General features: G+C 41.4%; 1 protein-coding gene across 3 annotated transcripts in view; it reads right to left on the reverse strand.

Annotated features, from left to right (window-relative positions):
• Positions 1 to 27,736, reverse strand: part of FMN1 (formin 1) — a 430,597-nt gene that overhangs the window by 91,832 nt on the left and 311,029 nt on the right. For all 3 annotated transcript variants that reach the window (XM_078053416.1, XM_078053419.1, XM_078053417.1), the window contains one exon: positions 4,055 to 4,147. In XM_078053416.1, the coding sequence (XP_077909542.1) occupies positions 4,055 to 4,147 (93 nt within the window). The remainder of the gene's footprint in view (positions 1 to 4,054; positions 4,148 to 27,736) is intronic.

A 27,736-nucleotide genomic window follows, 5' to 3' on the forward strand; every position in this document is an offset into this window, starting at 1 on the left:
TCCTATTGTGATTCTCCTCCCCGTTTTGGTCTTGTGTTCTTCCCATATGCCCTGTGATCTAGCCACGCCAAGTCTCTTGCCATTCCCCAAATACTTCATGTCTTTCATCCCGAGATTTGCAGTGTTTTCCTCTGCTTGGAATGCCCTTCATAACCTGTCTGCTGAGAATTTCTAATCCTCAATTTCCTCATCTGTACAACAGGGTGATAATAGTGCTGATTCCAGAGGGTTGTCACAAGGACTAAACAAGAAAGAAGATCTTCTCCCCACAGTGTCTGGGGTACGGCAGCACTCTGCAAATGTGAGCTATCATCCACTGATCTGCTATCACCGCCATCATTATCAGTATCTTGGCTTTTTTGTTGTTGTTGTTGTTGTCAAATCTGAACAAAAAGATCTTTGTTCAAAGTCTTTCCTGACTTACCTGGAAGTGTTAGGCATTCCTCCTCCCTGATTCTATATGCCTCATTATGGTACCATATTACATCAACTTCAAACTTGATATAATTTTCATATTTTAGCACCTGCTTTTGAGGTACATCTTATCATCTATGACACAACACGGCTTAACTGCCAACAGTTTTTCTTTCTTAGTAGTACTTGTAATAATGATGTTTCTTACAATGAATGGCATATTTAGACAAGATCCTATACTTAACACTGTATAATTGCCATATTATACTGCATATGTATGGTGGAAGGAAAATCCTTCCTTCAGTGAAACACCTACATAAAAAAGGTACTACTGTTTAGAACTCCATAGTAGCCAAGAGATGTTCCATTTGTATATTCTGCAACACGGCAGAGTCCCACCTGTTACACCACAGGGGAGCAGCTTGATGAAGTAGCACGCTGTCATCCCCTTCAGTTAAGCAACCTCCCCCCCAACCTGTGAGCCAAACAATGGTCAGCACCGGAGCAGAAGTGGGGAAGGCTAGCTCTGGAAACTGCATTCCAGTAACCCAGGCTTCAAGCTGAGCGAGAACATGAGAGGGGAGTGAAGGAATGAGATGCAAAAGGCCAAGGGACCATGTGCCTAGACTAGTAGTGATCAATAGAAGTATATTGTGAATCACATGTATCATTTTAAATTTTCTAGTAGCCATGCTTAAAAACTAAAACAGGTAAATTAATCTTAATAATAATATCTTATTTTAAAACCCAACATACTCAAACTATCATTTTACTGTGTAATCAATATAAAAAATCAGAAATATTTTGTGTTTTTTCACACTACGTCTTCAAAATCCGCTGTGTGATCTCATCCTGAATCAGCCACATTTCAATTGCTCCACAGCTTCATATGGGTAGTGCTTGCCATTTACAGTGGACAGTACAATTCTAGATTGATTTTTGACCAACTCAGTTAAGTAGTAAGATGACAATGACAGGCTATTTCAACAGTGGCTCTTTTCACCACACAATATTAGGAATGTTTAAGATTCCAACGATATTACATTTTATTTTTGTTATTTAAAAATTCTGTACAAACGGTAGCTTTCCTTTAAATTCTTTCTGTGCTTTGCTTTAGCTGTCTTTGTTTTAAGCGTGATTGGAGGTTATTTCTAATGTCCTTCCTATCTTCCTTTCACTATGTTGGTTCAAGGAGAACTGACTCCTTTATTCAATTGGAGATCTTTTTCCAGTAAGACAGTCCCTGAGAGAGGAACAAGGAGTGCCTGAGGTACAGCAGGCTCTTGAATAAATCCTTTTTTTAAGTTTAAGTAGGCTCCATGCCTAATGTGGGGCTTTTTTTAAGTTTAAGTAGGCTCCATGCCTAATGTGGAACTCACAACCCTGAGAGTAAGAGTCATGCTCCGCCGACGAAGCCAGTCAGGTGCCCTGAATAAACATCTTTGAAGACACACTGAATGGTGACCTAAGCTGGACCACAGAGGTTCTCAACCTGAACTACACACTGGAATCACCTGGGGAGTAAATCAATAATGCTAATGCCTGGTCCCACCCCCAGAGATGCTGATAGGAGGTCTGGAGTTTGGCCTGGGTATCAAAATGTTTAAAAAATCTCCCCCCAGGTGATTCTAGTCTACAGTCAGGGTTGAGAATTACTGCCGTAGGGTTTTCCTAGAACATCTTACTGTGGCCACACCCTTGCCTCGCTGACATATGGTCCAGTTTGCCTCAACTCAATTTCCTCTTTCAGAACAGACCAGAAGTTTCTTGAGAAACCTAACAGAGAAGAAGCAAACACATAACCCCAAACAGTGATTTGCAAATTCCTTTTCTAAGGCACTGAAGATTTTCCAGGTTCTAAATCTATTTGTACTTTCTCTTTTTCCAACAACAACAAAAATTAAGATTTGCAATATAAGTTTTAAGACACTAGCTGGTTCCAAGAGAAAGGAGGTAAGGCCATTACAGCATACAGATTGGTAATACCTACATATATACAGTGCAGAATTTTCCAGATATAGAATAATAACAATTAAAAATAAAAACAGAATCTAAGTACATATGAGCTTCATATCAAGTTAATTCTACATATGTCAAAAACAGAAATGATTGCAAAAGGAAATCCTTCATGCTTTTTCTTCAGGCCATTTAGGTTATATTTACATGGAATAACCCTAAAGCAATGCATCTATTTTGAAAAATCACATATAAAACATACCTAATCTTAGTCACATAACACATAAGGGGTAGGATCACTGCTCTTTAGATGGCACTTTGTCGGATGACATTGCTTCCGTCATATATGAGGTTCAGCAGTGGCCAAGAAAGAACTCCTGACTTCCGCTTCAACACAAACAAGCCCTCATCAAGGAGGAGGGAACAATGATCTCTGCACCAAAGGAATAGCTGGAACAGAGTTCCTCTGACTCACGGACTGAGAATTTTCCTGCCAACTCCCAAGGTGGTTTGGCCATACTTTATGGATTCACCCTGCTTAAATGGTCTTTTGTTGATGATGTGGTATCATATGGCCTTATTAATAAATAGAAAGAGCATGTTGATACCTCCCCAAAGGTTTCTACATGTAGTTCCTCTTTCTTTCTAGCAAAGACAAAAGCTCCCTCTAACTACCTCATGCTTTTTTTATTGATATAATTGACACATAACGTATTAGTTTCAGATGTACAACATGATCATTTATGTACATATTGCAAAATGATCATCACAGTAAGTCTAGTTAACATCCATCACCACACATAGTTACATTTTTTTCTTGTGATGAGAACTTTTAAGATCTACTCTCTTCTCAACTTTCAAATATACCGTGTTGTATATTTAACTATAGTCACCATGCTGTACATTACATCTCCATGACTTACTTATTTTATAACAGCAAGTTTGTCCCTCACACTTATTTTTGTTTCACATTGTAAACTGGATTTGAGAAATTAGAATAGGGAATATCCAAAGGCATTAAATGTCTATGTTCACTAACAGGGATCAACCAAAGCTCCTTACCCCTGCCAAAATCATGGAGGAAGGAACATAACCTCATAAGATTTCTAAATAAGTGTGTCAAGGCACTAAGTGGTCTCATGCATATCACTTCCATCTACCAACCCCAAAAGGCTAACAAGTGCCAAATGATTGGATGTGTGACATTCACCTGGCCCCAATTTCCCATTCAGAAAAGGAATAAAAAATACTACACAAGTTTCCAAGATGCTACACTGATAAACCAGGGTTAGGATCACCATCCACCTGTTCGGGCTGACCACAAATCTGAAAGGCATGACTATATAAGCTCTGAACCTATGTCGTTCGTCAGGGAACATGTACTGAGGATCCTCTTGGGCTCCATGAAGAGACAGAGAAAAAGTCTTCCCTCAAAAGGTTTATAAGAACAGGAGTAACATTAAAGGATTTGACATATTAAAAAGGGTTTGAAAGGTGATATGGAAGTGGCAGAACAATTCTATCTGCACCGAGTATGTAATCATGATGGGATGGTAGGCTGGTGGAATCCTTGGAGCTGCCGGTGGTCGGCAGGGATGCAAGGGGTTGTGGGCCTCAGGGAAAGATCCAGTGAATGGGGTATGTTGCAGAGTTTTGTGTATACGCAGCTGACGCCGTTCCCTACCTTTCTGGAAGAACTCTTCTAGTTTGTCCTTGAAAGGCTGGAGATACTCCTTTGGTGACTGCTTGCATACCACGATCATCTGTTTCTCACTTGCTGTGAAGGAAAGTTTGGAATTAGATTTCCTCAAGAACATGTATTTGCTAAGCTTCTGCTCTCTGCTACGCTCTTCAGTATTAATTGTGCAAAATCCTTATCAATCGCGGTTTATCTAAATTTCAGGGGAGAAAAAAAAAACAGAAACAACACACACAAACAGACATGGTTAGCTCACTCCACACCTTTCTTCAGGAACAAAGAAACGTACCACCTTCAACTTTCCTTTTAGAGATGCAGAAAAACCTCTGGCTTGGGACAAGAAAAGAATTATGCTTTTGGTCTCTCAAAAATTAAGGGAGGCAAAAACTACCGAATTCCCAGGGAATTAAAGGCCCTGATCCTCTTCAGATTCATACTCCAGAAAGAGAGCTTGAAATAGATTTTGCAGCAATTCCCAGGCATCCGAGTTGCCTGGAGCCACCCACATGCCAGCAGGAGGGGCAAGCCCAGTTCAGGGAGGTCTGCATCTCTCCTCCCTTCCTGTTAATACTCCCCTAACACATGTGAAATTGTTTTCCATGTGATTTACTTCAGATAGAATTTACAGACAGATTGATAATTTCTCATATATAATAGGTAACTTATAATAGAGTGCTTTTTTGACAATCATGCCCCCCTCAAATCAGAGAGTTCTGATTTGGTAATATGGAAACCACCCTAACCCACAGTTCACCATCCCAGTGGGAATGGCTGGAAGTGCCATTTACCGAGATGGGAAGAGTGGAAAGTGTAATCTTTTTGTTGTTCTAAGGGAGAGAAGATCAAGGGTGAACTCTGAGGCTTGTTAAGTTTTCTTTGGTCCGTGTGAATTACAAGGCAAAATCGTTCAGTAAAAACGAAGTAGAGGAGATACAAGACAAGATAAAACCATGAATGGGTGCTCTTTGCTAATTAAATTCGAACTCCAGGTCATTTCCATCACGGTACCATTTCTATCTTTCAGCTCTATTTCCCACCTAGATTTGACCAACCAAACCAAAATTCTGCAGTGTTTCTAAATGACATCAGCCATCATTCCCACTTCCACGTCTGTGTTCGTGTGGTTCTCTGCCCAATCTATTCACGTCTCATACATACTTACCACTGCATTTGACAGAGTCCCACTCATCCTAAAAAGTCTGACATGCTGCCACTACCATAAAGCTCTTTCCAATCCAAAGTTTTTGCAGCCTTCAAATTTCTCTAGTACCTTCTGTATGACATTTATGCTTTACCTTTAATCATACTTATTTGTGTACTCATATTAATCCCTGTGAAGCCATCATGCAGGTTTTATTAACTTGTCCCCAAACTTCTCTAGACTAGAGTTCCATGCATATCTGGCCAAAATCTGGCCAAAAGTATGATTTCCTCATCTTAACTACATTCTTATGTGAAGGAAGGTTAAAAAAAAAAAATTAGCAATGTTGACCCAAACTCAGAGTGGGCTTTCCAGGAGTGCAGTGTGACTTCCTCCTCTTTTCCCTCCTTCCTGCCTTTCTAGGACAGGTACACCAAGGGTCCCAGTCTCCACTCTGAAACACTGTGATTGTCCCAAGCTGATTTTAAAGGGCTCAGTGTCTTCTAAAGACCTCCCAAAACATCTACTACTTAATGGTGCAAGGCACAGGCAAAGTAGCCAAGATGATCCTCCAGACTGGGTCATTCTGAGGGTAGGCCTAGAAGTAGGAGACTGGTCTGAAAAACTTTGGAAGATGTCTGCTTTCAAAAATTGGCATTTTTTCCAGGAACTTTCATGGCCACATGAACTTTCCTGATGATATCCAGCTATGATTCTGAGAACACAGGTAGCCATGTTTAAAAGAAAGCTGGAATTTCTTACAATATAAATTGGGAGACTCTTTTAAATCCTTTAACTAGGGGCGCTTGGGTGGCTCAGTCATTAAGCATCTGCCTTCGGCTCAGGTCATGATCCCAGAGTCCTGGGATCGAGCCCTACATCGGGCTCCCTGTTCCGCGGGAATCCTACTTCTCCCTCTCCCACTCCCACTGCTTGTGTTCCCTCTTTCGCTGTGTCTCTGTCAAATAAATAAACAAAATCTTAAAAAAAAAAAAATCAATCCTTTAACTAGCCCTCTACTACATTCAAATCCCAACAATTCCATTTAGAGAGAACTATTTTTCACAAACACGAATAATACATGGTAAGGCATGCCTGTACTTTGGTAATAGGACATAATTGAACCCAAGACAATAATTTCTTGAAGTTTGCTTCTCTCTAGCCAAAGCAAAGCCAAAGGCAGGGCTTATCTTCCCAATAAGCAAAACTTCCACTTCTACCTGAATTAAAAAGATTGATCATTGTGGCTCTCCCTTTGTCCTGGCTGTGGTGACAGAGCCCACAAGGTCCATCAAATAGCTCAGATGTTATGAGGCCTTAGGGTGATGTTGTAAAGGGCTTGTGCTTGGATCAAGAGTCCTACCCGGGCTCAGGTAGACTGTGGCTTGTCTCTCTCATGTGCAAGATGGGGACTCCCTGACTGATATGAAATCAGAATTAAGTGAGATAACACACATAAAATGGTTTGCACAATGCCTGGCACTGGCAAGGGGCCTCACAAAGATTATTTGTTATTTTTATGATTTAGCAAAATTGGTTAGGAAACACGTCACAACCAGAATGGCAAGGGAGTCATGGCTGAGAATCAGTGACTACAAAGGCCCCGCACTATATTTATAGAAATGTGCCCCTGTGCAAATCTCCTGTTTAGAACACAGGGATAATAATTTCTGTTCCCCTGCTGAAGTTGTACCACCCACTGTTAGGATTCACTGAAGAAACTCCTGAGAAAGATGAAGCAAATATGAAGCAAGAGCCCTAGGCAGCTGAGCCTCACGGTTCTGAAATCAGAACCTGAAGCCAGCCCGCACAAGAGCAGCTCCCCTGCTGTGCTCGGAGGTCCTCCCTGCACCCCGACAGGCCCAGCCTCTCACGTGGCCTGTTGGAAGGAAACTTCTCTCCGTGATCAGAGCAGAGGGCTGCCCTCTGACCAACCCACCGGACGGTCTCGGCACAGTGGCACGTTCCAGTGGCCAGGCAGCTCGCCTGCTCTCACTTATTCACATGGCATATCCGAGAGACTTTCTGGCAGACAAATGGGAGACCTGAAGACTAATTAATGATGACACCAGGGACCGGCGGTGCACAAAGCAGAGAGGTCACTGGCAAATCCACAAATGTCGTTTATTGTCCAACCGGAGGGCATGTATTCAATGTTGCTAGACCACCAAGGTTGCCTTGGACTCAGGCTGTGCCCAGAGTTCCAATGTTTAAAGGCAAATTCAGCCTACATTCACTTTCTCGTTATCTATTACATTTTTGGCAGAATTAAAAATATATTTATACCTGAAGTTAGCTACTAAATGGTCATCGTGAGAGATAGATTAAATATGGAAAACCAAAACATAATGGAATAATAGATACTAGATTTGAGAGAGTTATTTTAACTCATTGAAAAGTTAAGTGCTTGTGAAGCATTTTAGTGAAAGATAGGGCCTTGAGTGTTTTAAGATTTCAGGTATTAGACCGTTAAGGCCATAGGTGGCTGTCTGCCTTTTTGTTTTTGACACCTAAGAACGAGGAATAAAGTTTGCTGGAGCCCCTTAAAAAGCACGGGTAGGTTACAAGGATAAAGAGACAAGGCCCAGATATAATTAATCAAAACCTAAGACATATTGAATTGCTCAAAAGTATGTGGGCAGTTTTTAGAACATAGAGCATGTTTCTCTCTCTGAGTTGAAGGACCCGTGGGCTTAGTGGAGTCAGAATACATTTTTAGAGGAAAGGAGAGATTTATCTGGACTCTGCTTTTTCAGCCTGGAGTTCTCTCTTCTCTGCTTACCTAATTCCTGCCTCACGCCCTCCATGGTTCTGGGCCAGTTCTACCTCTCCCTCAGTTTTACGAGATGCCCGTCCTTTTCCAAAAGCCCCAAGCTTCAAGGCCCATGATAGAGGACTGTTGTAGCAACATATAGAACTGTGACCAGAGCAAATTTTTAAGTTTATCACTGGGGTTTACGTGAGAGATACTAATCAGAATCAGATATGAAGGGCACAGAATGCTGGGTTGAGGAGTTTATCCTCAAGGAATTCACTCAACAAATACATCAATTCGCCAAATATTCTCGTCTGTGCCAATTATGCACCACAACTTGTACTTGATACTGAGGATATATCAGTAGACAAAAAACAGACTAAAATTCTGCCCTCAGACATCATAGTGAATAGGTCAGCAACAACAGTTTGTTAATGGGTAGGACACATAGCAATTTCTGTTTCTAGTAATTTGGACTGCATGCAAACAATGTGAATCATTACCTTCCATATTAACATACTGTACTGCAGTGTCTCTTTTTAGTAAAACCAGGACAGTATAGTGTCCTTCCTAGTGCTTTCCATGTGAAACACACACGTGTACACACACACACAGATACAAACACAAACACACACACAGAACTTTTAGTTTTCTACCCCAAAACACACTTTTATCAAAAGAAACTAAAGACAAAATTCAGAAATCAAAAGCACAATATTAGCACAATAAACCTACACAGTTCTTTTTCATGGTGTTGGCCTTGGACTGAATGGCTAGGGAGTTGTATTAAATTCAATGCATTAAAATAGTAAAATAAAAACAGCTTTCGCCCAGCTACAATTCAGGGATTTCTATGGAAGGGGAAATTTATATATAAAGCTAATAAAATATTAAGAATTTTTAAACTTTGGTTAGAAGGTAGGCACAAAAGAGAGTGTTCTATTTTGTGGTTATTTTCCATACATTTTTTTTTTAAGGCTACAGGAAGGAAGACTTCATGTTGATTTATGTCAAACACAAATGATAAAAGATGGAAATTTAAAAAATGCATATTTCAAGTTCCTGAGCTCTGATGCTAAATGGGGAGGGGGGGACATTTTAAGGCTTAGCATGGTGAGTGGTGAGTGGTATCAGAGGAAAACCCTGGGGTGGGGGAAATAGAAAATCTACTCTAGAAGAGACCTACATAGATTATATTCCATAGGGGACTGCCAGACACATTCTGCTAAAGAACCCCACTACAGCCAAATATCTGGGCTTCAATCAGACAACTGTACATATATGACCCTGGTGTGGACAACCTATATATATGTAATCAAAGGTGTTTTCATTCTTTACCCTTTGTTTGGGAATTCAACTGATATAATTATTACATCTAAATCATTCCTCTTAGTGACTGTATTCATCCAAAGGAAAAAGTCTGTATCCAGAGCGGTCAAAAAACTTGGCTGGGCAACTGGGTATTAGGAATGAAACCATAGGCCTTACCTGCCTCGTACTTGGGTCAGAATGTTATCTCAGAATAATGTAGATCACAGGTGGACTGACACACACCAGTGCTGGTTTGCATCTGGACATACACAGGGTTTATCCCTCCAAAGCCAATCAGAACATTATGCTGAGTGAAGGAAGCCCATCACAAAGAACTGCATATTGTGTAATTCCATTTACATGAAATGACCAGAATAAGCAAATCGAGAGAGACAGAAAGTAGATCATGGTTGCCTAGGGCTGGGGGAGGGAAGGATGGAGAGATTGAGGGGGTGATGAGGTTTCTTCTTGGGGTAATGAAAATTGTTTGTGGTGATGGTTGCACGACTGTGAACACACCAAAAATCATTAAACTGTACCTTTTAAATGGGTGAATTATGTGGAATGTGATTATATCCCAATAAAGCCATTTTAAAAAAGCTAATTAGAAACTCTTGAGTCTTAAACTGGAACTACAATGATCAAATAAGTGAAGAATGTCCTACTTGTGCTTTTTTTGCAGGGTAGAGTGATTTTTCAACTCTTAGATGTGACTTACTAAACCATGGATCTGAATTGGGAAATGAGTTTGAAACGTACCTGTACTTGAGAAATCAAACATATTCAGCTTCAAAAGGTACCAATAATGTTATCAAAATAAAAAACCCATTAAATAAATAATTAGACTTAAGACAAATACTAGCAAGACACTTAAAGAATTTGCTAACTTTCAAAAAAATTTCAAACAAAAGCTTTGGTATTTTCTTATAGTATAATGCTTACATATAGGAGTATATCTACAGTATCTATATACATATCAACAAACAATACTTTAGAAAATCGTCTTCCTTGAAGTACTCTTAATCTAAAGATACATTTATTTCTTCATTTCCCATACCCTTTATTGACTGGGAAAGTTATTAAATACCTCTCTGACTCTTAGTTTCTTGATATATAAAATTTCATGAGGACTAAACCAAATGCACACAAAAAGCCCTTTGTATATGGAGCAGTAAAATGCTATCTGCAATATTCTTTACCTGTTTGAAATATTCAAGCACTGCTAAGCCCAGCTAGATAGCATATTGTACACGGCTTTCCTCTTTTCATTTCCAGTAACAAGGGAACAATAACAACCACCCCACAAACTCTTTGAATTACATTGACATTCCTAATATTTATATGTTTAGTAAATAAATCATTATGTTATAAATACCCTAATCCCTTTCACAGTCAAACAATCTTTTACAAATTGGTTCGGCTCACTTTTTCTATTTCTCACTCACTGCGCACTTCCAGACCCATTGAAATTCACCTCATTCCTATGATGAAACGGAGAAAATGCTCTCAAGTCACCAAGGAACCCATCCTACCCACAGTGCCTTTTTTTTTTTTTTTTTTTTTTGCTTTTTAATCTCATCTTGACTCACTGCCCAGCAGGATTCCACTCTGTGGAACACTTGTTCTTTCTGAAATACTTTGTCCCCTAGCTCTGTGCCCCCACTCCTGGCTTTCCTCCTACCTCTGACCATCTTGGCTCCTTTGCAGCCTCATCCTTCTGTATTCAACCATTTCTTTTCTTCTCATGCTATGCTCTCTACTTCAAGAAAATCTCATGCAGCTAAACGCTGCAGTAACCATCACTAGAGCTGCGACTCCCAAGGTGACAAGTCTAGACCATTGTTTCACCTCCAAAGGAGCTCTTGAATCTGTCACTCCCCTACTACCTTCTTACCTGGTCTTCCTACATCTACCCTTGCCTCCTTCTCATTTGTTCCTCACAGTGAAGTCAGTGATCTTTATAAACTATACATCAGATTATACCAATCCCCTGTTTGAACTGCCAGTGGCTTCCATTACTCCTACAGATTGGCCCTTCCGAGGCCTTGCATGGGCTGGCTCACTCTACTGTCCTGGCCACACTCTGTGCTCTAACCACATCGTCCTCTCCCAGTTCCTCAGACATGATCAATTCTCTCCTACCATCAGTGTGTTCCTTTGCCAGTGACATTCTCCTCTACCCCTAGTAACCAGGCCTAGTGAGCGGTTAGTCATTTTTTTGATCTCAGCTCAAAGGTCACTTCATCAGTATTTCTTTTCAGCCCTCCACTTTACACTAACGAGGTCTCCTTTGTTACAGTCTCGTAGCACAGTATATTTCTCCTTTGTAATTATAACTTTCATGATTGACCATCTCTCTTGTTAGGCAGAAAGAGGGTATTTTGCATGCTATTCTATCCCCAGCATCTACTATAATGTCTAGCCCATAGAAGATACTCAGTGAGCATTTGCTAAATAAATGAATACATTATCAAATGAGTAGAGGGAGATCTTATACACTACACATGCAGTACAGATCTTAGTGCCTTGATAGCTTTTGGCTCTAGTATCACACATACATACACAGACATGTATATACACACAGATATATGAAAAATATATGTCTTTATGTGTATATGTATAATCCACATAGATAGATGTAGGGGCTGGAGAAAACACAAGTAGACTAGATATCATGCCATTTTCATTCACATTCATTCATTCAGATATGAGATACCAGTTTTTTTTTTAAATCTCAAAAGCTAAATTCAGAATTCTTAGACAGGAAACAGTTATTATTGGAAACACAAATCTTTGATTAATTCTTGGGGTCAAGCACCCCACCATCCCCAGATGAGGGCTTGGGTGGGTGTCATCTAAGACTCTGGCTTCAGGGATGCTGTCTTTCATAAGAGAGGAAGAAGAGTTTGGGTCTCTTTCAGAAGGACAGATGGATACAGAGAAAGGATAGCAAGAGAGAAATAAATGAACTGGTGACGTCTGGCCTGTGGGGCACCCCCACAGTTTCAGTAAAGCCTCCTGAACTCACAGTGCTTGCTGTGGGCATGGCCTATGAATACCAAAGAAAGGGCTGAGTTTTATACCGAGTTTGGACCTCGCACAGAGCAAAGACCCCTTACAAGGAGGTAGAGGTGCTCCTATGCACCCCTCCGATCCTCTTCCTGTCAAATGTTACAGATAGCTTTGTTTTTCTACAGAGATGGGATTTTGGAGCAAATTGTTCTTAGATCACAGGAGACAGGGTGGTTTCTAGCACTACTATGCATATACATGGGTTATACAAATATTCATGCATTCAAAATATTGAGTATCTACACTAGGGCACTATGTTAAATGTTGAGGGGCAAACTATTTAACCAGACCTATTAGTCATCTCTCTTCTAAAAATTTTCATAAGAATCTAGAAACAGAGACAGACAAGGAAACCAACAAATTATAATATAGTGCAGTGTCACGGGACTCTGGGTAGGGGCTTCCAACTCAGATTGGGGTTGGGAGGTGGCGGCCAGGGAAAGTTCTCCAAAGTAGATAAGTTATGAGTTCAATTACAAAGGTCAGGAGGAGTTAGCTAGCCAGCCAAGGAGAATGAAGGAAGAGGGAAGAAAGAGGAAATTCGATGAGTAAAAGTAAAGCATGATAGGAATGCATAGGTCTCCTGGGATAAGTTAAATGGTAAGAGATAGTATTGACTGGACATCAGGGACATAGAGCTGTTCTTCTTCCCAGATCTTCAATGTCCTGTGGCTAGATTGTGATTCAAAGGAACTAGATTGAAGGAACTTGATTCAAAGGAGCTGGAACCACCCTGATTGGGGGAAAGGAGGTCACAAAGTGCCAGAGAAGTAGGAGGCTTGTCATTTTAAATACAGTGGTCAGGAAAAGTCTCACTGTGAGGATATTTGGCTAGAGACAGGACCAGAGGAAGGGAGAGAGTCATGAGTAAGTTTGAGGGAAATCAAGAGGGTTATTTAGGGCATGTTAAGTCTGAGATGTCAATTAGGTACTCCCGTTATATATCAAAGCCTGCAGTTTCGGCTGCATGGCTGGGATAGAAGAATGTAGTCAGAGAAGGGGTTGCAGGACAAACCCTGGGGCACACAGGCAATGGAGGAGAGGCCAGCAAGGGATGGAGGTGAGCAGCTGGATAGAAAAGTAGGGGTATGGAGTGACATGATCTGAGAGGATCCCAGCACTGCAAGAAAAAAAAAGAGCAGTCAGCTCTGTGCAGTACTGTTGAAAGGTCAAGTAGAAGACAGAGAAGTGACCACTGATTCTAGCAACATGGAGGTCTCTGGTCTTCTCAAAAGCAGTTTCAGGACCCGGAGGATGGAAGGAGCAAGCCAAATTGGGGAGGGGTGAGGTAAGTAGAGACAGATTCAGTAGCCACTTGTTTAAGAAGTGAAGCTAGAGAAAGAATAGCACAATGAAGAAAATCCTTCCATCCAAGAAGATATTGTCTACAGCTACTCTGATCAAGACTGGGTGCCCCTTTCCCCAGAGGAATGTTGTGTAAAAATAAGCCCACCAGGAAGCTTTAGCCCAGGGGAATCCCATGATGCTGATTCACTTCACAGAGGGAGGCTGCCCAAGATCAAATTCACCTTAATGTCCCATGATCATGAGTATTCTCCATGAAAAAATTTAAGCAGAAGTGACAGGGCCAAGTGAGGACATGCCAACACGCTTTAGGACTTCTGGAAAGGCTTTGCGAAGCTGGGCCACCGACCACAGCCTTTGCACGGAATTGTCTAAAGCACATTCAAAAGTCCCTCTTGTCAAACATCACAGCTGAGTCAGAATTTGCACTGTGATGATTATGTGGTTATAGACGCAGCCTTGGTCTGTGAGACATTAGTATGAAAAATATTCATTAATCACCTACCCATGACCAGGCTTAAATATAGATGGATTGGGCATGACTTGATTTATAGGGTGTTAAGTGATCTATCCGTTTATTTAAAAATATCCCTTCGCATGGTTCCCATGAAAATCATCACCACCAGAAGCTTTCCCTTGAACTGAAGATGCTAACTCTCAGAAGTTCTGAAGATCTCTTCAGACATGAATATTTATTAGTTAAAAAAGAAAACACTATCAAAGAAGAATTCATTAACACTTTAGTATAAATTTATTTCTTAGACTGGATTGAAAAGGCTAGGGATTTCAAGCAGTAGATGGGGAAGTTGTGTTATATGGAAAAAAAAGGCACATTCAGCAAGGTTCTGATCTCAGGTAGACTCTATTATTGGGAAGCCTTAGGCAGGCAGCCCCAAACACAAAGTTCCTGAGCATCTGAAGGACAACGGAACCCATCTTGGGGAGGAGAGCAGCAAGTCCCTTCCAAAATGTATTATGAAGCTAACACACAGATAAAGAAATGTGAAAAATATTTACCAAAAAAAAAAAAAAAAAGTAGGAAAAAAGTCATTCCTGATACCATGAACCAAGAACAGTCACCATTTAACACTTGGGTACCATTTTTTAAGTGTCTTGGCCTCTATATCACACACCCCTGTCCATAATTTTATAAGGGCTGCCTCTATATATTATTATATTATTTTTATACACTTTTATTTGATACAGAAATTTATGTACCTTTATCCTATTAAAGATATCACACATACTTTCTCATATTATTTCACAGAATTCACAAGCACTGTGTTTAACAGCCATATCAAATCTCATCGAGCGAATGTCCCCCAGTTTATCTATTAGTGCCCCTGCAGTGGAACAAACAGTAAAGTCCCTTCTACCTTATTCACTCAGGCTTTAAGTCACATCTGTGCCCATAAAAACTTACTCCATTTAAGATTGCTTCTTTAGGGTAGATTTGAGAAGTGGAATTCCGGGTAAAACTGGAAAAACGTTGTTAGGGCTCTTGATACATATGGTACGAAACTGCTTTTGGTACAACACGGATTATACCAAAATGGGAAAGATGAAAGTGAGAGATTTCTGAAAATAAAATTGTGCCTTCTCTACTATTTTGCAGAAGTGGCTGGCTACCCGTCAGCTAGAACTGTGCCCATCACTGTGATACAGTGGCTACGGTCCCTGCAGTGGAAGCGATTACACTCTAGAATGGAAAACAGTGAGATGACCATCCATGCTTTGAAGGAGTTTACTCAAAGGTGACAGTGACTGGGGACATACAAAAGTTGGTACAAAATAATCTGGGATTAACCACACTATAAGGTGAGGTTTGGGGCCTGCGCATGAAAGCAGCCTTTTTGAAAAGCCCTCCGCGACCCATTCAATTTGAATGTAAATTACACTATTGCCAACACCGGTGGAGTTATCTGAATGGCAGTGGGGGAGAGTCTACAGGCGTTTTTACATTAAACACTCAGATTTCTGAAATATACATTTATATAATTATAAACACATTATTTTAAGAGGCTCAGACCTGCGAAGAAACAATATTGAATGGTCTGGACACGTGATTAAAATCCAAGCCATTTGTGGAGAAGAGAGAGAACTTACATTTTCGGACAACCAGTCGAGTATTGCGTTAAGGAGTGTCTTTAGTGAAAATTAAGAGGTTGCTGGTGGAATCAGAGCAAAGCCCCGTTGCATAGTATGCCTCATTCTCACAGAAATTATATGTGTGGCCAAGCAGTACATCCTGCCCATTGCTCAAATCAGGAAAATGGTTTCCCCGTAGAATGCTTAAATTAAAAAAAAACAAAAACACCTCCTCTGGAGCCAAAATGCTTATTACATGGTAGTTTTTACTAAAATTAAGTGACGGATTCTCTCATACATATAAATCTTGAAGGCAACAGGTCTGCCTCTTTCTGATTCAAGGAAATCAGTTAAGGGGAAGAGGGAACAATGCTGATCTTAGGACTACTTCCTCCCAGCAGTGCAATCCTTCGCTACAAAGAGACCAGTGATTCAGATACATAAGCCCCATTAGCAGAAAGCAACCTGTTTCCACATGGCTCTCCCAGGACGGCTGCAAGCCTTCCGCAATGTCTCTGACCCCTTGGGCCCACGTTCCCTCTTTGGCCTCTCCGGGTTAGTCACATTAACCGTAATTTTCTATCCTGGAGAGTGTTTACATCTAGATAAACCATGAAGAAATAATAATAATAAAAAAAGACGGAAAGGCATACGAAGAAGAAAGAAAAGGATGGAAAGTTATTTTAAAACACACAACCTAAACTGGCGGTTGGATTCTGGTATCTATTCTTGGCTACAGGAATCACTGGCAAAGCATGAAGCTGGCAACGACTGCTCATCAGTTTGCCACTGTTTTCAGATTTAATGCAATATTTGGCTCAGACGTTTCAAAAAAAAAAATCCCCTATTCCAGCTAAAATATTTACACAGTCCTACGTGTCTCACTTAATGCCTGTTAAGCAATCGTCTTTTAAAACTCCACAGACACTTGTAAATCTGTCGGGAGAATTGTGGCCTATAAACAAGGCTTCATATAAAGAGGGCTGCATTGTCAGTTTGCTGGGAATCAGGATTCCTTAGGATGTGTTTGAAAATGAAGTTGAAAATCAGAAATAGCTTAGAGTGGGTAACAGAGTGGCCGATAGGCTGCCTGGCGGGATGCTGTTCGTGGTATTAACGGGAAGCCACCAGACACTGACCTCAGCTATTTAAAGTCCTGCTCTCCTGTAAACCTGTCATTGATCTTACCTCTCTGTTGAGTTATGGCACAGGGAAAGTTCCTAGTAAAGCAGTCCCCGTAGTCTGCATCCCAGGGCCTGGCGGGTTAGAGAAGGTGAGCTGGTGAGGTCTCTAACGGGGGGCTGTTACTCGGTTACGTGTCTACGTAGGAGTGTGTCAGGAAGGATGCGGACTCTTAGAGGAAAAGGGGAAATTCTGGGCAGGGCTGAAATGGGGGGGAGAGGAGACAGCAGAAATCGTGAGGAAGAAGCAGCATCCCCTGGGAGAGGCTAGGTATAACAGATTCCGAAATGCCTATTAGACTCCCTGAAGTCTTCAGCGCTGATGTCATGGAAAGGCAAGGGAGGCGTACGTGAAGCCAGCTCCTGCCAGCCTGGGGGGCCCCGGGAACTTGTCCTTGTCTTCCCGATGAGTCAGGTACTTGTGACAGGGCTGTGTTCAACTGTTTAATTATTCCTATTAGCTTAGCTGCCTTTTTAGTTTTACTCCGTGTCACTGACTTCAACACGCCGTTGATTGTGATTCACAATCAACTTTATAATAGCTTTAAGGAAGAAAAAAGAATACATTAAATGTATATACCAGTTTAACAACTCAGCCCCGGCTTAAATCACTTAATTTGAGGGGGGGGAGAGCAGGTCGTTAGGGGAAAGATGTGTCCTGGAATGAGAAAACAAATGAGGTATTTGTAGCTCCCAGGTCTCGGGCCTTGAGCAGGAGGTGGCAAAGCTCTGTTGATTCTCTTTATGATATCACAATCAGGAAGGGCTCTGCAAATGCTTTCCTGAATCTGTGGAACAGCTAGCTGGAGGGCAGACTCTGCTCACCTTCTCCACCCCTGTCAGACAGCAAGTTTTAATCACTGTTCTTAGGGACAGATTCCTGTGCGTGAGAGAAGAGAAATCAGAAGACTGAGTAGGGATACATCTCTCCCCCAGAAAATGAGGGTAACACTTGCTCTTAAAATGTGTTTATAAATGACTTGATATTTCAGTTAGTTTATTTAAAATTAGCAGCTAACTCAGGGCTTTGAATAAATATTTGCTAAACAAATGAACTGATTGAAAAGGTCAAACAAGGCCTGCCTCATATTTTGGAGTTTTTTTTTTTTTTTTGATACCTGGGAATTTTCTAGTGTTTTTAAAGTTCGTCAAAACAGTCAAGAAAAACATTGTAAAAACAACAGTCAAATTAGCACTTTTAGCACATTAGCCATTATAGATTTTCCTTGGGCTTTCCTCTTTCTGTAAGTTTTGGCACAGGGGAAGTTACTGGTTTAATGGTGCCTGGTTGTCTACACAGAGTTGGACATAATGCTTTTTATCTCTGTACCCAATAATTCCTTGAAAATTAGATCAAGTTCTCGAAGTCTATGATTGATAACAAATGGCCCTTAATGGCCAAAGGTGTCTTGGACCTGAGTCTGCCTTATGTGTCTCATTTTATTCCTTACAAGAATTCTATGAGCTCAGTCCCGCTATTATCCCTTTTGTTAGGTGAGGATGAGTAAAGTTGCACAGATATTGCGGCTGAGTCAGACTCTGAACCCAGGAATGTCAGACCTGCTGGCCTTGTGCTATCCAGGCTCCGACCCCAACCATCTGCAGGGAAGTTCTAGAAACAATGTGAAATAACCATGAAAGTTAAGGAACAAGGCAATGAAAGCTGAAAACCACCCAGTGACACCAGTGGGACCCCTTCATATTAAATGGAGAAACAGAAGCCCAGGGGAGGTTAGCTGGAAGGTATGTTACTAAATGGCACAGAGGAGACCCAGAGCAGGGCTGGGGCTCCCAGGCAGGTCACTGATCTCTCCATGGGTACCTAAAGAGTAGAGTCACAGTCCATGACCTCTATCCATTTTTAGACATGTGCTGAGGCCAAGAAATCTGGGAAGAAATCTGGAAGAGATAAGGACATTGGCAAAAACTCCAGTCCCCTTCACTGGGGCTGAAGAGGTCTCCCTCCAACCTCACTCGTTTCACTGTCTGACATGAAAAGAATCCATTTGTGGATTGTGAATCTTCCACAGGGTCCAAGATACACAATTTACTTGGGCAGGAAAATATTTTGATATTCACAAAACCACCCACAAATCTCTTGTGAAGAAATGTTTTGACCTAACACAAGTTTATGGTTAATGTAGCATCAGCTCTGGCTCAGTAATCAAAAGACGCAAGTTCTAGGCCGGCCATTCTGCTTCCTATCTTGGAGACTCATCTTCTCCGCTATGCTGGCCTGCCCTAACCGCTTCAAAGGATGAGGCTACCTACACAGGTGGGGTATTACCATTATAACTACACCAATACCTCTTTCTTTTTTTTTTTCTTTCAAATTGGAATGTAAAAGGCACTTCGCTAATGGACTTGCCAAATCAATGCTACTTTCTATTCCTCCTGCCTGGTTTCCACAGCACGCTGAAAGCTTGCAGCTGAAAGGCCACTCTCTGGCTTCCCTGAGCAATTCTCCCCACCGTTGAGTAGAATCCCGTTCAAGAACAGTTGTTTTTTTTTTCCAAACCTGTTTATGCAAGTTGTTCTTTTTAACAACACAGTTAAAAAAAAATTTTTTTTTAAGATTTCATTTTTAAGGAATCTCTACACCCAACGTGAGGCTTGAGCTCACAACCTCGAGATCGAGCGTCACATTGCTCTCCCGACTGAGCCGGTCAGGCGCCCCTGTAATTACATAATTTAATGCTTGATGGTGCACTGTAGCAATATGAGTGCGAAAAAGCCATTATTTCTGCAAATTTAAGTAGAAGCAGCTAAAATATTGCTGTTAACTGTAGCTATGAGAGAACAGTGGAGACAAGGGAGACATGGCAACTCAGTGCAATGTGGTACTTGGGTTTGGGTCCTGGAACAGAAAGAGGACATTAGTGGAAAAAACTGGTGAAATCCAAAGAGATACTAGAATTTAGTTAATTGAAATGTATCAGTGCCAGTTTCTTCCTTTTGATGAATACATCACAACAATGTAAGATGTTGTTAACATAAGAATAACACTGGGGAAGCTGGATAAGGGCTCTATGAGCACTCTCTACTATCGCTGCAACTTTTCTGTAAACCTAACACGGTTCCAAACGAAAAATAAAAAGTTCATTCTTAAAAAGGTGTGGGAATGATGCTATATTTAACTTGTTTTAAATTAAAGATTAAAGGACCCAAGTATCATTATCTATGATTCTTGAATTGGGCCAAATTTTTTCATGAACTGACCACACTGGATAAGAGTTCTACTCTATGATGATTACTTCTAGGTGGTATCAATGCCAGGATTTTTGAGGCATGGGTTAATTCAAGAGCAGATCCTTGAGAGCCATTTAGAAAGAGAATACCCGAGATCCAAACCTGATATAATTTTACAGTTGACTTTTATATCCTATATCCCGTCAGTGGCCAGAATTCCAGGGCTTCTTAGCTGTTCAACTAACAAAGTCTAGGGGAGAAACCAGTAACCCTTACTGAATAAGAACTGTAGAAGACACTGAAATAGCATAGTAATAATCGTCTTAGAAACTCAGAGTTGAAATTCACTTTCAGCATCATCTAGCACAAACCCCCTTCCTAATGGCACCGTGCCACCCTACCCACTTACTGTAACACAATCTTCCAATCAGAAGAGGGGAAGGCACCCACTACCTCTCACGGCCATGAGTTCTCCCTTTGTACAGTTTTAAAATACATCTCCCTAAAGTTTCTACCTATTTATGCTCATTTGACATCTTTGCCCATAAGGAAATAATCTAATTTCTCACTAATAGCAAGAAGTTGAGTGTTTTCTACCATTTATTAATTTGCTCGTTCATCCACTCAACTCTGTGGCAGGTACTGACGGACACAGTAGGTAGAAATACTAAAAAGGTCATTAGATCTCTGCCTTCATGGAGCAGGGGCTGAGGGAGGGCAGGGAAACATTTACATATAAAATAGAAAATAATAGCCCTATCAAAATGGGGAGTCCTAATGCAGAGTCACTGTTCACAGTGGCTGCCATAGTCTGGGTGAACAGGGAAGGCCCAAGCCATGGGAATATTTAATATAAGGGCATTCTGGGCCGAGGGTCCTAAAGCAGAAACAAGCTTATTGGGTTGGAACACACAGGCCTGTGAGGCTGGGGTTTAGTGGCCAGGAGGGGGTGGGGTGCCATGAGCTGAGAGAACAAAGGTAGAAGTGGTCAAACCATGGAGAAACTTGGAAGGCACGGTGATGGGTTTTGAGGTTGGATTTTATTCCAAGAGCTATGAATATGAAACAAGGTGGCCTGACTTGTCTGATGAGCAGAGACTGGATTAAAGGGAGGGCAAGCATGGAAGCAGGGACCCCGGTGAGAAAAGGTGCTGGTTTGGACTAGAAATGTGCCGTGGATATGGAGAACACTGAACGGACACAAGGCCTGTCTTGGAGAGAGAATCAACAAGATTTGCTCTTGGACTAGATATCAGAAATGAGGGCATAAAGGGAATCAGGGAAAAGTATTATACATTTTGCTGATTTTTTTGTTTTGTTAAAGATTTTATTTATTTGTGAGAGAGAGAGATAACGAGAGCATCAGCAGGAGGTGGAGTGGGGTGGATGGGGGCAGAGGAAGAGGGAGAAGCAGACTCTCCGCTTAGCAGGGAGCCCGATGTGGGGCTCAATCCCAGGACCCAGAGATCATGACCTGAGCCGAAAGCAGACACTTCACCGACTGAGCCACCCAGGTGCCCCACATTTTGCTGGTATCCTGCGAAGGGATCTCCCTCATATGACCCCGGCCCCTCCTCTCAGTCAGCAAGACAGACAGTGACACCTGCCTTTCTACACGAGGACACGGAGCTGTGGAGGGATGACACGATGAGCCAAGGGTCTCATGGCTTGTGGAGCAAGGATCTGAACTCAGGGCCCGTGACTCAGCCTGTTTCATGACAGTAGCTTTCATTTCAGTGTTTTACGTTTCTTGTCAGAGAAAAGAAAAACAAATTCTATTAACTGTGTTGATTTACAAACAAAGGGTAGAAGCAGAGGGAGAGCTGAGAGGAGGACCCCAGTGGGACATAACTCATCCTTCCCACCTAGAGATGTCACAACCGCGGCTTCAAAGGAAAACACAAACTTCTTTTCCATTAATTAAACGAATGAATCAGGTTTCAGTTTCCGTATCCTCTCTCCTTTCTGTACGACTTGTCTTTGAAGGCATTCCGTTTGGGAAACGGGTGACCTTTACCCACCACGCTGCACTTAATTGAATGCTTTGCATCAGAAGTCACCACGCTGATCAACATTTTACACCCACTGCCTTCCTGAAGTACTTACCCCAGGCCCTCATGTCTGTTTGGTTGAAAGCGCTTTATAAAAATAAATCGAAGCAAGTTTTTCTTTCATTATTTCTAAAACTTCACTTGCAAAACTAAATATTTTTAACACCATGGCAACACGGTCAGGACTCTGGCTAATGTACCCAGCCCCCTTCCAGAGTTCAGGCTTAGCAAAACTATTGCCTCGGACAAATGGGCCGCGAAGGAGGAAAGAGCTAATAAATTAGGCATGGTCAATAGTCATTCAAGTCATGTCTTCTGGAGCTTCCTTAAAGGTGATAAATTAGCCACGCAGTCCTAATGGCTGATTCTTGCACTGCCCGCCCCCCCTCCTTCTTGGGCATACCAAGACATGTTGAGCAAACTGTGGATTGCATGGCTTCTGAATGAGTTTAAAGAAAACCTCCCACACTTCCCCAAGTACTTCCTCCGACTTTTGCTCTTCTGACCCAGCCAGCATCCCTGGAATGGAGCAGGCTAGGATGATCAACTGCAGCATCTCACCTGAGGCACACAGAGCTTAAGTGACCTGTCAGAGTTGCAATGGCTTCTCGCGTGGTGCGTAAGATGCAGAACTAAATGTTTAAACTGCATCTCCTGAATCCCAAGCTAAGCCTACTTTCCATATGCCAGCTTCTGACCCTGACAACTTACAAATGCTTTGGTGTGTTGTTGTTGTGTTGGTGTATTTATCAAAGTTGCACCTGCGCAGACTTCAAAGCACCCACATATCCTATGTGCTCCAGGAAAAGCAGTTCCCCATTTCCATCCACAAATTTCACCCAGTTCTTCCTCCCCAGAGGCGGCGACTTGTGCCAATTTGACCCGATTAGCTTAGCACTTAACTGCATGTCTCTCACAAGCTCCTATCGGCACTCTTGGATTTCTTTTTTCTTCTGCAGTATAGATGATGTAATTCTCTCTCCTTCCCCCATACCCACCACACAGGAGCCCCCCCCCCCCAGTGTAGCATACCATGGTTGGACCACACTAGCATCCTGTGTGAACACCAGTATGACTTTGCAAAAACCAGCTCCCAGTCCCAGCTGATTCATAAATTCTAATTTGCCTTTCCTAAACATCCTCCTCAAACTCCCTCACTCTCACCCTCGTACTATTTTTTTTCCTAATTCCCTGTTTTCTATGTGCTTATCACTAAATGAACTCCAAACTTGTCGCTAGTTATGAAACTCTTGTCAAAACATTCAGGATACATCAGATACATGAATTGCATATCCCTCAAGGATCTTCTCCATGATTCTTTTGACCTAACCCAATCTGGACTGTTTGCTCTCTGTACCTGGCTATCATCCTAGGCTGTCTATCCTGGAGTAACTCTTCACCTCCCTTGTCCACTGGATCTGTAATTTCCTGTCACCTTTGTCTTCCCTTTTCACGATAAAGCACATTCTCTAGTAGCATCCTGAAGATGGTTGCATGGGAGATAAGTTTTTTGATAACTTACATGTTTGAAAACAACTTTTCATTTGCCTTCATATTTGATAATTTGGTGAATATAAAATTCTGGATTGGGAATAATTTTCCTTCACAATTCTGAACCATTTCTAGCTTCTAGCACTGCTGTTGAAAAGTCTGAAGCCATTCTGCTTCCTGATTCTGGGTAATTTATTTCCACATCTCACCCCGTCTCCTTCTAGAAGCGTACAAGCTTTTCTTTTTGACCTGAGTATTCTGAAATGTTCTAACAATGGTGTGGATCTATTCTATTCCATTGTGCTGGAATCTCTTTGGACCTTTTATTTATTTTATTTATTTTTTAAAGATTTTATTTATTTGAGAGAGAGAGAACGGCATGAATGGGGCGGGGTGGGAGAGGAGAGGCAGAGAGAAGCAGTCTCCCCCCTGAGCAGGGAACTCAACATGGGGCTCGATCTCAGGACCTGGAGACCATGACCTGAGCCGAAAGCAGCCACTTAACCGACTGAGCCACACAGGCGCCCCTCTTTGGGCCTTTTAAAATTAGACATTTGTGTCCATCATTTTGAGAAATTTTCTTGAATGATTTTGTTGATTTACTTATGTATGACTATATATGAATGTTTATGTATATGTATGAATTTGCATATGAATTTGTGGTATGTATGAATCGTGTGGTAAAAATCGGATTGTTCTCACCTTTCTCCACTCCTGGATTAGAATTCCACTTTGTTGTTTGGCGGATTCATTTACCACTTGTCCATCTATTTCTTAAGCTTCTGAAATTTTGTGGTTATGGTTTTCTCTTTCATTCTGTGCTCTTGACTTTACGCTTCCAAAGAATTCTCTTTACTATCTTTAAAATAATTTTCAGGAAGAACTGAAATCCTACCTGAGTGTTCAATCCAAATGAGCTTTCAACTGGACATCTTTCTCAAAAGTCCTCCAAAAGTCTTTGGAAGTCTTCCTTCTCTCCTCACTAGAGCCATACTGCTTATAGACCATGCTCAGTGAGTAATTAAAGAAAACATTCATGGGCGCCTGGGTGGCTCAGTCAGTTGGGTGTCTGATTCTTGATTTCGGCTCAGGTCATGACTCAGGGTTGTGAGATGGAGCCCCATGTTGAGCTCTGCGCTGGGCATGGAGCCTGCTTAAGATTCTCTCTCTCCCTCTCCTTTTGCCCCATCCCCACTGCCCCCTCTCTTTCCCTTCCCTCTCTAAAAAAAACAAACGCAAAAACAAAAAAGAACATTCATTCTCATGGCGAGGTCTAGTTTTTTCTTTTCTTTTCTTTCTCTCTTAAAGAACACTTATACTCTTGTGAAGAGAAAGCTACTTGATAGAAGTCTTTTATGCTGCACAGTCAGGGCTGGTCCAGAGCATAGAAGCAACAGTCTGCTCTGCTGTGTGACTTGACAGGTTCCCTTAATTTCTCCTCTATGCCAGAACCACATTACATTAATTTCCACAGAGAGCAAAGGAGTCAAAACCACGCGGGTTGCCTTGGGTGGCCGTTGCTATTCATCTGGCTCCACATCACACCAGTGCTTACCTTCTGAGTCATAAAGGAATAGAACATGGTCTAGGCAATTTTCAGAGAGAGACTGAGAAAGAGAGAGTGTGTCAGAGAGACCAAAATAAACTGATAGAGAAGTGGTAGGAGGATAGAGATTGTGACAGGTAGATTAGTTTGAGTAGTTATGGGTAGAGACCAAAAAAGCTTAAAGCCAATCCAATTATTACATGTAATACCTTTAGAAGATGAACTAGAAAAATAAGTGGGGTTCACTCTTCAAGCTTTCTCATTCTAGATCGTATTGTTAGTGTCTGAGGGGTGGGTCTACAAACAGTCCAAGAATACAGCATGGTGTAGTGCAAAGAGTATGAGCTTTGTAATCAGATAAACCTGCTTCTGACCTCAGCTTCATCATAGCAAAGCTGCTTCAACTTCCTTACAGTTAAAATGCAGGTAGTACTTACTTGGAAGTAGTTTTAAGAAACAGAAATGATGTGAGCAAATTTGCAGGTATTTAGTAAGTGCTCATTAAACAGCAACCATAGTCATTAGTGATGGTGGAAATGGATATGCCCTGTACCTTGGAACATACCATGCCTGGGTCCACCATCCATCCCTGAAGGGAAAATTTAATCTCTGAGATTGTTTAGAATTGCCAGTGCTTAACAGTAATAAAAAGGAAACCAACTTTTAGTTGCCTTTCTTATTGCTTTTAAATTTTCTATAGACATACTAGATAAAAGAACACCAAGTTAAATTTGAGACAAACAAGGAATCTTTTTTTTAGTCTAAGTGTATCCTGTGCAGTATTTGAGAACTACTCCTGCTAAAAAAAAAAAAAAAGAAAAGAAAAGTCTTATTTACCTGAAATTTGGATTTAACTGGGCCTCCTGCATTTTATTTAATCAATCTGGCAACTCTAAGGATACCCCCATATTGCCACACTGGGGACAGAACTATAGCCATTATAGCCCCCTACCCCGTGACTGTGTCTCTCGCAAATTCAAAGGAATAGTCATTACAGACCTTCTTTAAATCATCTTCTTTGCTTCCTGAGATAAGCTCAGTAGGCAATCACTTTTCTTATATTCTGCTTTGGGCTCAGTAGTACTAACGGACTCAGTGAGCGAAAGGCCTTACTTTCATTCAAGCAGGGGACAGATATGTAGATTCCTGACCGAGGAGAAACCAACATGCTTGTGAGAAAGATGGAGTCAGAGAGGATCGTGGTGACTGAAAGTGGCACTAAAGAACTGGACAGTGGTGTCGGGACAGGATCCTTCCTACTGCCCCCAATAAAGCAAAATTCATTGTCCATCAGTAGATTCACAACACCAGTTATTAGCATTTCTCCTTACTTTTCACAGCCAAATCTTAATTAACTACAGTATTAAGAAGAGGAAAGGACACTCCACACCACCCCAAATCCAAATGTGAAAAATAAAAAACCTCGGTCAAGGGCAAGATGAAGGGCAGTTCTGCTGATTAGCCCTCCTGCCTTCTTCTCTCCTGACATCTCTCACTCCATTACTGGGGACGCCAGCTCTCCTGCAGGCAGCTTCCCTTCCTGACGCCATCAGTGCTGAGCCTCAAACCCTGCCTCACACACCCCACCCTCCAGCACCTCACAAATACTAGCTCATCAACATATTTGCCCAAACAGTTAATTTGTTCATTATATTAAATGAGCTAAATGGCAGAGAATAGGACTGTTTCTACCTTGCAGGAGAAACAATAGGTAGTCTATTACTTACCATGTAGTTTCCAGCATGTAAATAGTATAGCTGACTCACTGATTGTTAAAAATAATATATTAACGGGGCACCTGGGTGGCTCAGTCGTTAAGCGTCTGCCTTCGGCTCAGGTCATGATCCCGGGGTCCTGGGATCGAGCCCCACATCGGGCTCCCTGCTCGGCGGGAAGCCTGCTTCTCCCTCTCCCACTCCCCCTGCTTGTGTTCCCTCTCTCGCTGTGTGTGTGTCTCTCTCTCTGTCAAATAAATAAAAAATCTTAAAAAAAAATAATATATTAACTTTAAAAGAAAAAACTATGGCTAATCCTTAATCTTACTAATCTACCTACCTATCACTGAGAGTTGACTATAACTTATGTTTTTAAATCTAGTTTTAATTGTAAAAAATGTCATGTACATATCCAAATAGCTAAACGATTGCCTCTACATCAGGCTCTGCCCAGGGCCATGAGAAACTGCCAGGTAAAAATGTTCTCATTGCCTGCTTTTATGTGTAGATGTGTGTGGTTCCCTCCTTAATTCCTCTTCTTTTAGCTGATTATACTGGTATTGACTGTATGCCTCTAAAAAACATGAGTATTAATTTTGGGGTGGACCTTTAACAGGGATTAGAGCTAAATGAATGAATTCAATCTGCCTTCTATATCTGGAAGATATATTGACTCTAGTTTGGGAAATCTATAAACAAAAACAACAACAAAAGCCTACAATAAAAAGCCCCTCTCTTTCTCTTTCTTGAACTGTTACTTTCATGTATGTATGAATTAGTTTTCTCCTGTACTTTATATTTTGAAGTAGAATGTTCAGGTCC

This window comes from Halichoerus grypus, chromosome 8 (assembly GCF_964656455.1).
Source record: "Halichoerus grypus chromosome 8, mHalGry1.hap1.1, whole genome shotgun sequence".
Classification (NCBI taxonomy): Eukaryota; Metazoa; Chordata; class Mammalia; order Carnivora; family Phocidae; genus Halichoerus; species Halichoerus grypus.